The following is a 12,083-nucleotide window of genomic DNA, read 5'->3' on the forward strand; positions in this document are numbered from 1 at the left end:
GGTAATAATGCCACACAACACGACACAGGTTATTCTCAAGGTGAAGGCAGGACTTCATCTCCACAAGGACTGTGTGATCATCACTCTTACCGATAGATGGTCAGATGCTTCTGCAGATGGCAGTTTGGTAAGGACGAGGTCAAGAATGTTTTTCCCTCTTGTTTGTTCCCTCACCACCTGCTGCAGACCCTGTCCAGCAGCTATGTCCTTTAGGTCTCGACCAATGTGAACAGTAGTACTGCTGCCAAGCCATTCTTGGTGGTGGACATTGAAATCAACACCACCTGAGCGCACATTTGAGTCCTTGCCACCCTTAGTGCTTCTCCAAGCGTTGTTCAACACTGAGGAATACAGATTCATCAGCCAAGAGAGCACAGTGAATTGTAATCAACGACAAGTTTCCTTGCTCTGTTTAACCTGAAGCATGAGGCTTCATAGGGTCAAATGTTGAGGACTCCCAATTTTGGCACTAGCCCCCAGATATTAGTAAGGAGGACTCTGCATGGTCAACAGAGCTGTTGCCTGCCGTTGTCTTTTCTGATGCTTCAGTTGATACTGGGTGCTCCATCGGTTTCATTTTTTTTTGAGATTAGATTAGATTACTTACACAGTGTGGAAACAGGCCCTTCAGCCCAACAAGTCCACACCGACCCTCTGAAGACCAACCCACCCAGACCCATTCCCCTACATTTACCTCTTCACCTAACACTATGGGCGATTTAGCATGGCCAATTCACCTGACCTGCACGTCTTTGGATTGTGGGAGGAAACCGGAGCACCCAGAGGAAACCCACACAGACACGGGGAGAATGTGCAAACTCCACACAGACAGTTGCCCGAGGCTGGAACTTAACTCTGGTCTCTGGCGCTGAGGCAGCAGTGCTAACCACTGTGCCGACTCTGTAGCGATTGAAACAAATCGAGTGGCTTGCTGAGCCATTTCAGAGGGCAGTTGAGAGCCGACCATGTTGATGTGGGTCTGGAGCCACATGTAGGCCAGACTGGGTGAAGGTGGCAGATTTCCTTCCCTGAAGGATATTAGCGAGCCAGACGGGTTTTTCCAACAATCGACAATGGTTTCCTGGTCAGAAAATTCTTAAATTCCATTTTTTTTTAAAATTGAATACAAATTCCATCATCTGCCATGGCAGGATTCTAACTTGGGTTCCCAGAATATTTGCTAAATTTCTAGGGTTAATAGTCTAGCAATAATACCTGTCCAGTCCTGTTAGAACTTTATGAGTTTTTGTGAGATCCCCACTGACTCATCTCATTCCTGAGATTGAGTTTAATCTGGTAAATATTTGTTGTGCTCCCCTCCATAGAAAAACACCCTTCAGCAGATAAAGTCTCACCAATGCCCTATACAATTACTGAAAGACATCCCTGCGACTGTGCTTAAGTCCTTTCACTACAAAGGCCAACATATTATTTGTCTTGTTAATCTCTTGCTGCACCAGTATGCTTACTTTCAGCAACTGCTGAATGAGCAAGGCCCCCTTTCCCAATCGATCATCATTTGAACAATAATCTGCTGGAGTGATTTTGTTAGCAAAGTGGGCAATTTCACATTTATCCACTTATACTTCATCTGCCATGTATTTGCCCATTAACTCAACTTGTGCAAATTACACTGAAGCATCTCTGCATCCTCCTGACAGTTCACTCCCCCACCCAGCTTTGTGTTGGCTGTGAACTTGGAGATATTACAATTAGCTTCTTCATCCAAAATCATTCAAATATATTGTGAACAGCTAGTGTCCAAGTACTAATCCATGCAGTTCACTGTTCACAGTCTACCACTCAGAAATGGATCTGTTTGTTTCCTGTCTGCCAACCAGTTCTCTATCCGTACCAGTACACCACTGTTAATCCCCACATTACAAATCTCACGGTTAGCAATCTCATGCCAAAAAAGGTTGCATATAATATTTATGATGTGGTGCATCTTACATGATATAGCTTTCTATCAACAATTTAAAGACTATTTATTATAGTTACACAGAGGAAGAGGTTCACATGAAACGGTACGTTGAATTCTGAAAACATCTGACACGGACAGGAAGAAAATGAACTCCGAAATACTTAGACAATTTAATATATGTTGTCACACTCATTCACGTCTTCACAAAGTCAAATGGTCTGGATAGTGTCACAAACAGAAGTGACAATTTAAAAGATCTTCTATTTAAAGGCTTGTAATAAATATACAGTATACACTGTTCCTGAAGTTTCTACAGGATAAATTAGGAATCAGAACTGCAAAGCTGTAAACCTCTATCAATTCATGATTAAAAATTGGTGGAAGCCTGGATAAAACAGTGGTGAATGGAGTTCAGACCAGAGAATTGAGAAATAATGTATTTGGGGAAGAATGATAAGGCAACGATGTGTACAATAAATAGCTGTAAACCGAGAACTGTACAGGATCTTCTGAGATGTGTACAGGAACAGAAGCATTTTGCTATGTGGGTTCACAGATCCCCGAAGTTCCTGTGAAGGTAGGTAAGGTGGTAAAGGAAACATATGGAAACATTGCTTTTATTAGCCAAGGCACTTACCAGCAGGGAGGTATGCTGCAACTGTGTAAAACATTGGTGAGGCCACAGCTGGAGTACTGTGTGCAGTTCTAGTCACTGCATGATAGGAAAGATGCTTTCAAGAGCCTACAGAGAACATTTACAATGATATTCCATGAAATGGAGAATTTTAGTCATTGAGGAATGGTTGCATAAGCTCGAGCTCATATTTTGGAAATAGTAGGCTGAGCAGAGACCTCTCCAAATGTATAAAGTTATGCAGGACTCTAGAAATGGTGAACATGAAATCTCTATTCCCTTTGGTTAAGAGGTCCATAACAAGACTTAGGTCAAAAAGTTTGAGGATCGAGATGCTCAGACAGGATTCAAGTCAAACATTTTCACCTGGCGAGTGGTGATAATCCAGAACTCATGGTCTGAAAGGACAGTTGAGGGAAACACAGCGAAACACAGTTGAGAGTAACAAGAACACTTTGGACCAAATGGTTTTCCTTCTGTGCTGTAAATGTCTAATAATTATGTTAGCTTCATTAATCCTATTATTTTAAGTTAAGTTGAAATGCTTTAAGTAGTAAACCATTGTTGTTAACATAAATACATGTTTTCTGAAAGAAAATTATGTCGTACTTCACATCTTTTTTTCTAAAACTTCAGTTGTGGGCGACATTAGCTGGGCCAACAAATATCGCTGGCCCTTATTCCTTTGAGAAGATGGTGGGAGCTGCCTTCTTGAAAAACTGCAGTCCATGTGCTGGAGGTCGATCCACAATGCCTTTAGGAAGGGAATTCCAGAATGGTGATAGATTTCCATACCAGGATGGGGAGTGTTTTGAAGGGGAATTTGCAGCTGTGTGGCGTTCCCACGTATCTGCTTCCTTGTCTTTCCAGATGGAAGTGATCATGGGTTTGGAAGGAGCCTTAGTGAATTGCTGCAGAGCATCTTGCAGATAGTCACAACTGAGCATCAGTGATGGAGGGAGTGGATGTTTGCAGATATGGTGCGAGTCAAGTGAGCTATTTTGTCCTGGATAGTGTCAATTTTTGAGTTTTGTTGGAGCTGCACTCATTCAGGCAAGTAGGGATATTCCATCCCACTCCTGACTTGTAAATGATGGACATACTTCGGGGAGTCAGGAGGTGTGTGTTCCTCACTGCAGAATTCCTAGCATCTGTCCTGCTCTAGTAGCCATTGTATTCATGTGGCTAGTCCAGTTAGTTTCCCGTTCCAGGATGTTAATTCTGGAGACTGCATGGTGGTAACACTATTGAATGTCAAGGGGTGACATGGAGATAGTACCACATTGGAGATGGCACTTGTGTGACACAAATGTTACTTGTCATTTTGCAGCCCAAGTCTGGAAATTTTCCAGGTCTTGCTGCATTTAGACATGGATTATCTGAACAGTCACAAATTATGCTGAATATTGTGCAATCAGCAGTGAACATTCCTCACTTCTGACCTTTGATGGAGAGGAGGTCATTGATGAAGTAGCCTGCAGAGATCTCCTCAGGAGATTTCCTCACATCCACAGAACATCCCAAAGTATTTCACAAAGCAACATTGTTTTGAATTGAAAATACTGTCACGACAGACAGCATTTATGAAAAGACAAAGATAGGCTTATTATTTCAAGTCAACTACTTTATCAGAACTGACGTGAGGATCAGTGACCCTCCAGGTTAACTATACGTTCATCTCTTAACAGATGCACCAGAATGCTTCCAGCAGTTTATGTTGTCATTTCAGATTTCAAATACCTGTATTTTGTTGTCCAACTAATTATTAGCGATTTTGGTTTGGTGACAAGGTCATGGACAATGCCAGGTCTACAGGGCAACTCCATGCACTTCAGTAATGCCACAGGAACTACCATATTATTGTGAACAATAGCTGTAGTCTAAATCACATGCCAAAGATGCCATCTTCAATGATGCAGAACTTCAGGGGTGCTGCACTGAAGCTACAGTTTGGATTATGTGATACAATGTGGAATGAAGAATTCCTCAACAGCATCTATCCACAGTTTCAAAGCCCCAGACAGAGCTTGTGATGGGGAAAGAAGGGCATCCAATTTACTTTATTAATATTAGTATTTTTTTAAAATCATTTTGGCACTTCAGACAGCTGAAGGTAATGATTTTGTACAATACCATCATTAAATGCCAAATATTTATCTTTATTTTACTGCTGATGCTAATGGAAATTAACTGATTAAGCATACATTTCATCAAATGAAATAGTTTATACCTCTGATTATGAGAATATCACTTCCAACCTGCAAACATTTCATTTCACATTTTTTAAAAAGAGTAAAGCTTAGAAAGTAAGATCTTTAGGTCTTGTCATTCTGCGTAGCCTAAAGCTTCTCCATTTCTCAGCTTCCAATTTTTTTTTAAAATGAAGCGTTATTTAGAAAAACCTAAAAAGCTGGGCTATTTAGAATATACTGCCAAAAGAAAACCTTCAGCAAACAGCAACTGAAGGTCACGCAGTACGGAACCTCTGCATTAGTGTATATGAAGAGCATTGCTTACTGCTACGTACCTGCGCTGCTATAGACCTTCGGAAAAGACAAGCCATACCATCATTTGCCCAGGCCCTAAAATTCAGGAATCCGCTCTCAATTCCCAGTCTGACTGTGCCTGATCCATCCGACCGCTGACATCTGCTTAACGCTACACACCCCTGGCTGCAGCAGCAGCAGCAACTAGCCTCCAACCTCCGACCTTTGATCTCTTCTCCGGGGGGGGGGGGGAACTCTCAGCCAATGGCGATGCCGCTCGGCCGCCGGCGGGGGGGAGGAAGAGGCGCGCTGATTGGCTGCTAGCGGGCGGATGTTGCAACGTTCGGAAAGAGAATGTGGAGACAATGGCGACTTCGTCAGTGTCCCGGGTAAAGGCAGCTCTTACTGAGACTCCTCCAGCAGCTCAGGGCAGGCTGCAACTCACTGTAAACCCCCCCAAGGAGTACTGTCCAGTGCCAGAGATGTCTGCAGCTTGCAAGTGCGGTGGAAGCATAGGCACTTAGAAGGGGTTTTCGAGATGATTATTTAAATAGTAACAATGTGCAAGGGGACGGAGGGAGGCTGGACCATGCAGAATCAAACGATGTGCTCAACGGGTTAGCCAGTGCAGACACGTGTGGTAGAAATATTGCAGCGTACCTTTTTCCTGACTGTGAACTGAGCAATGATATGAGATTCTGTTTGCATGCTGATAGGTGTTGAGAGTTGAGCACATCCGCCACTGTGCAGCACCCGCATCTCGGCCCTGGGCACTGAAATGAAGTGGGCGGTTTTTTTTTCTTAATCATACAGGAGATGTGGTCTTTGATGGCTGGGCCACCATTTATTCCTCGTTCCCAGTCACCCTGGAGAAGATGGATCTGGGTTGCCTTCTTGAACTCCTGAAGCCTTGTGTGGCCTAGGTAGACTCACAGCGTTGATAGGAAGAGAGCTCCAGAGTTTTGACCCAGTGAAAGTGCATTAATGTTGTTCCAGTTCAGGATGATATGTGACTCAGAAGGGAAGCTTGCAGGTCGTGCTTCCATGAACCTGCTGCCCCTATCCTTCTACTTAGTGGAGCTTGTCCGTTTGGAAATGCTATCTAATTGATAAGTGTGTAGGTAAAAACAAGGACTGCAGATGCTGGAAACCAGAGTCTAGATTAGAGTGGTGCTGGAGATCCCTCCTCTATTCCTGATAAAGAGCTTTTGTCCAAAATGTTGATTTTCCTGCTCCTCGGATGTTGTCTGACCTGCTGTGCTTTTCCAGCACCACTCTAATCTAGACACTAATTGATAAGTGTGTCTTATTGTTACTACCTGGGGTATTAGAGGAAGTGATAGTTAAAAGTGTTAAATTAGGTGTCAGTCAGGCTGATGCTTTGTGCTGAGTAGTGTCAAACAGTAAAATGAATAACTGGACACTAGATCTGAAACAAAAATTTTAAAAAATTGCAGGCAAAACAGGCAACTCTGGGAAGAAAGCAGAGTTAACGTTTTGAGTCCAGTGATTCTTCATCCGAACCATAAACAGCTAGGAAAAAATGGTATTTATGCTGAAGGTGAATTTGGGTGAGTGGGAAGGTGTCAAAAAGTATGGTGTTGTAGAAGCACATCCAGTCAAGCAACATCTGAGCAACAGGGGAGTCAATGTTTCGATCATAAACTCTTCAAAAGTAATGTAAGGGAGGCCCAAGGAGGCTGAGAGATAAATGGGAGGGGATGGGGCTTGGGGGAAGGTAGCTGGGAATGTGATAGGAAGATGGAGGTAGGGGTGATGGTGGTAAGTCAGAGCAGAGGGTGGAGCGGATAGGTGGGAAGAAAGATGAACAGGTAGGACAGTTCAAAAGGGCGGTGCTGAGTTGGAAGGTGGATCTGGGATAAGGTGAAAGATGGACAGGTAGGACAGTTCAAGAGGGCAGTGCCAAGTTGGAAGATTGCATCTGGGGTAAGGTGGGCGGAGGGGAGATGAGGAAACTGGTGAAATCAACATTGATCTTGTGTGATTGGAGGGTCCCAAGGCAGAAAATGAGGCGTTCTTCCTCCAGGTGTTGGGTGGTTAGAATCTGGCAATGGAGGAGGCCCAGGACTTGCAAGTCCTTGGTGGAGTGGGACAAGGAGTTGAAGTGGTCAGCCACAGGGCGGCGGGGTTGTTTAGTGCGTGTGCCCCAGAGATGTTCTCTGAAATGTTCTGCAGGTTGGCATCCTGTCTTCCCCAATGTAGAGGAGACCACATCGAGAGCAACAGACACAGTAAATGAGGTGTTTGGAGGTGCAGGAAAATCTGTCGGATTTGGAAGGATTCTTTGGGGCCTTGGATGAAGATGAGGGAGGAGGTGTGGGCGCAGGTTTTACACCTCTTGCGGTGGTAAAGGAAGGTACCAGGAGTGGAGGTTGGTTTGGTGGACGGGGAGTGGGGAGGTGACGTGGACTTAATGAGGGAGTGGTGGAGAGAATGGTCTCTACGGAATGCTGAAAGGAGTGGGAGGGAAATATATCTCTGATGGTGGGGACTGATTGTAGGTAGCAGAAATGGCAGAGGATGATGCGCTGTATCTGGAGGCTGGTGCAGGGGAAGGTGAGGATGGGCTAGGTCTGTCCTTTTTGCGAAGGAGGGGTAGGGTTCAAGGACGGAGGTGCGGGAAGTGTAGGAGATGCACTGGAGGGCATCGTTGACCACATGGGAGGGGAAATTGTCATCCTTTAAGAAGGGGGCCATCTGGGATGTTCTACGATGGAATTGGTCCTCCTGTGAGCAGATGTGGCGGGGACAGAGGATTTGGGAGTAAGGGATAGCGTTCTTACAGGAGGGTGCTGGGAGGATGTGTAGTCCAGTTAGCTGTGGGAGTTGGTGGGTTTGAAGTAGATGTCCATGTCGAGTCGGTTGCTGGAAATAGAGATGGAGAGGTCCAGGAAGGGGAATGAGATGTCTGAGATGGGTCAGGTGAACTTGAGGTCAGGCTGGAAGGTGTTTGTGAAGTTGATGAACTGTTCAACCTTCTCGTGGGAGCACAAGGTGGTGCCAATACAGTTATCAATGTAGCGGGAGAAAAGGTGGGGAATGATGCCAATGTAACTGCAGAAGATGGACTGTTCTATGTACAAAGAGGCAGGCATAGCTGGGTCCCATGTGGCTACCCCTTTGCTCTGGAGGAAGTGGGAAGATTCGAAGGAGAAATTGTTGAGGGGGAGGACCAGTTCAGCCGGGTGGGTGAGTGTGTCAGTAGAAGTTTACTGGTTGGGTGGGTGGGAGAGAAGGAAATGGAGGTCTTGGAAGGGAGGGGAGCAATGAGTGGAAAGGTGAAAATGAGGCCCAGAAAGAGAGAGAGCTGAAACAGATAAACAAGGAAAGAAGGCCAGGAATTCACCAGCATTGTCTTATTTTTAGCATCAAACAGATTGTGTTCGAGCTGCGTTCAACAGTGTTCCATCACATTCTTGACTTGAGGATGATGTACAGGTTTTGGAGAGTCAAAAGTCCCAGTTTCTAAATTGCTCTCATATCTGCAATATTGTTATGGCTGGTCCATTTCTGATTCTGGTCAATGGTAACCCCTGGGTGTTGAAACTTGCACTTCAGACAGTTGTAATGCCATTCAATGTAAAGGGGCAATGGTTATGTTTTCTTTTGTCTTTGCTTTACATTTGTGTGGTGCAAGCATTAGGTGCCACTTGTCAGTCCAGGCAGTTATGTCCTGGTGTTCCTGCACTTGGATAAAGACTGCTTCAGTATCTGAGAAGTGACAAATGGTGCTAAATAATTTACAATTTCAGGGAACATCCCAACGTCTGACATGGTGAAGGTAAGTCATTGTAGTGATTGAAGATGGTTGGGCCTAGGACATTACACTGAGGAGCTCCTACAACAATGTCCTGAACCTCAGATGATTGTCGTCCAACAACCACAACCATCATCCTCTTGTGCCAATGGAGAATTACCCCAATTCCCATTACACTGCACTAGTTTTTCTGGGGCTCCTTGATGCTGCACTTGATTCAGTGTTTCCTTGATGTCAAAGGCAGTCACCCCCTCCTCATCTCAGGGGTTCAGCTCTTTTGTGCATGCTTGGACAAAGGCTGTAACAAGGACAGGAGAGGTTTAGCCTGGGCTGAACCCATCTGAGTGAATACAACTTCATTGTATTCACAGTCATCTACACTTTGCATCCTTTGATCACCAGGAGTCGAGTGATAGGATGGTTGTTGGCTGGACTGGATTTGTCCTGCCTCTTGAGGACAGGATATATTTGGGCAATTTTCCACATTGTCAGGTAGATGCCAGTGTTCTAGCTTGACCAGCAACACAGCTAGATCTGGAGTTCATGTCTTCAGCACTGCTGCCCAAATGTCATCAGGGCCCATAGCTTTTGTGATATCTCGTGTCTTCAGCTGTTTCCTGATAGCGTATGGAGTGAATCAAATTGACTGTATGTCAACCTGTGGGACCTCAGGCAAACACCAAGATGAATTGTCCACTCAGCACATCTGGCTGAAGGTGCTTGAACCTGTCTCAGCCTTGTCAGTGGGGCCTGGGCATTGCCATGAAGGTGTTGGGGCTGCAGTGTGCTGTCTGAGGGTGTGGCTGAGCCAGCATCAATTGAAAAGAATTAGTGTTATTTGAAAAGGAAGGAAGTGCCGTTTTCCTGCCATCTCCCCATAACCCTGCACAGTTAGAGGATTCTGACAGGCTGAATGGCCTCCTGTAGTGTAATGATTTTGTGAAGTTAGGGACTGCAGTAATGTTGCAGACGCCGATGCCTCCATGCATGCAACTCTAACTGTAGTTGCTTTATGTCGGAGGCCAGTTAATATATTAATGTAAAAATTCATATGTAATCTTACTTTGTCTTTAACAAACTTGTGTGATGTTGTAGTGAGCAGAGCGTGTAGGAGTATCCCCAAATGTTTTATTTTGCAAGTCTCATGGGTATATACAATGAGCTTTCACACAATATAGAGAATTTTAAAACACCTCTTGATTATACCCTAAATACTTAATTCTAACAGTGTTCTGATTTTGCCTTATTGATCATTTCTGGAGTCATAGACTTGAGGCTACAGTGTTGAGAACAGTCTATTGCATCACCCACAGATCCATGAATTAAATAATTTATTGAAGCATCTTTCTGTTCGTCCTGATTTCCCAAATGATTCAGAACAAATTAATTGCTTTTCCCAACAAACGGCCAGTCACAAAACAAAGGTCACAAGGAGAAGAAATTATGTTTGATATTTTCGAATCAACGTGTTCAGAGATGTTATAATGCATTTTTGGAGCAGGTGGGGCCTGAACTCAGAGATAGGGACACTACCACTGTGCCAGAAAACCCCACCTAAATAAACTATTATAAGCTCTGAGAGAATTGATGGTTGTTAATTTTTATTTGAGGTGTCAGTATTGACCAATATGGCAGCAGAAATTCGTTAGCCTTGTTCAGATGAAATATTTGGATATTTTGCATCCACCTGAATGGGCAAGTGTGGTCGCAGTGTACTGACTCTTCTCAAAAACAGCACGAACTCAGTGCAATGTAGGTTTCAGCTTAAAAGGAGTGTTTAAATCCAGGAATGAGGCTTGCAACCACACTATACAATTCAAGAAAGAAATAGAAGTAGAATGAAACTGAATTGACGGGTGTGTGGACAACATTTAGCTCTCGCTTCATAGCCTGGATATCCTGAAGAACGAGTTGGGAATGGAACTGTGCAATCATGAGTAAACAGTTCCATGTTATAGATGGAAGGTCATGGACCGACAGCACTTCTCAGAGGAATTCCTGCACTCGTGCTCTCTCATCATCCCAGTTTTGCATAACATATAGCTCCAACTATTTAGGGGTATTCCTCCTCATGACACTCCAGGCCTGGCTTTTCTACATCTTCTTAAACCAAACTTTTTTATTTTTATTTTTATTTTTATTCATTCAGTTTGAAGATGTGCAGGTTAGGTTGATTGGCCTGTAGTGTCCAGGAATGTAGGCCAAGGGGATAAGCCATGGGAAATATGAGGATAGGCTGGCAGACTGGGCTTGGATGGGATGCTCTTCAGAGGGTCAGTACAGACCCGGTGGGATTCTGATAGGATGTGGGTGTCCCTGACTGGACCAGCATTTCTTGCTATTCTTAATTGCCGGAGGAGAGTTAAGGGACAACAACATTGTTGTGGGTCTGGAGTCACATGATGGCCAGACTGGATAAGGATAACAAATTTCCTTCCATAAAGGGCATTGGTGAACCAGATGGGCCTTTCCTGACAATCAGCAATGCTTTCATGGTCATCTTTAGATTCTCATTTCCAGATTATAATTGAATTCAAATTCCACCGTCTGCCGTGGAGGGATTTAAACCCAGGTTCTGAGAGCGTTACCTAGATCTCTGGATTAATTGCTGACTGATATTGAGGACAACAATTCTTCCATCTCCTCCAGCACTCAGTTCCTGCACCAGGTCTGGATTGAGGCTATGATAATATCCGGATCCAGGTGACACTAGCAGAACCTACATAATGTTGCGAAGTTATTGATGATTTGGTGTGTCTTGACTGCATTATAGATTACTGCTGTTGTGCTGCTGATATTGGTGTAGAGGATAAGTCAGCGCAATTTGAAAATGTTGAATTTCCTTGCTTTCTGAGGCTGAACTATATCAGAGCAATCTTACACTCTGTTAAGTAGACACCGTGTCAGTTCTAATGGAAAATCTTGGCTAAGGGAGCAGTTTATGTGCTGCCATCTTCCTAAATGTACTTGTGTGGAGAACTCTGTATTCCACTACAGAATCCAGCACCTGAGCTACAATAATTTGTTCCAGCCAGTTGCTCACTTCAGTAACAGCTTCTTACCCCTAGGTATAGCCTGGAGCCATGTTGACAATGTTGGATAGCAGCATTGGTGTGTAGATGTGTTAATGTGTCCAGCCCATTCTGGCTGACATTGCTGCATTGATTGTTTTAAAACTTTATGCTCTTTGTATTCTTGTCTTCAGTGTGTCATGAACAAGATATTAAATTAATGTCAATCATCGTACGTTTTTCGTCAAAA

General features: G+C 44.1%; 2 protein-coding genes across 2 annotated transcripts in view; one reads left to right on the forward strand and one right to left on the reverse strand.

Moving 5' to 3' along the window:
• Positions 1-5,266, reverse strand: part of rars2 (arginyl-tRNA synthetase 2, mitochondrial) — a 77,077-nt gene extending 71,811 nt beyond the window's left edge. The window contains exon 1 of the mRNA XM_072553666.1: positions 5,086-5,266. Coding sequence (XP_072409767.1) covers positions 5,086-5,121 — 36 coding nt within the window. The 5' untranslated portion in view covers positions 5,122-5,266. The remainder of the gene's footprint in view (positions 1-5,085) is intronic.
• Positions 5,267-5,362: 96 nt separating this feature from the next.
• Positions 5,363-12,083, forward strand: part of orc3 (origin recognition complex, subunit 3) — a 69,496-nt gene continuing 62,775 nt past the window's right edge. Inside the window, exon 1 of the mRNA XM_072553668.1 lies at positions 5,363-5,433. Within this exon, the coding sequence (XP_072409769.1) occupies positions 5,410-5,433 (24 nt within the window). The 5' untranslated portion in view covers positions 5,363-5,409. The remainder of the gene's footprint in view (positions 5,434-12,083) is intronic.

This window comes from Chiloscyllium punctatum, chromosome 3 (assembly GCF_047496795.1).
Source record: "Chiloscyllium punctatum isolate Juve2018m chromosome 3, sChiPun1.3, whole genome shotgun sequence".
NCBI lineage: Eukaryota > Metazoa > Chordata > Chondrichthyes > Orectolobiformes > Hemiscylliidae > Chiloscyllium > Chiloscyllium punctatum.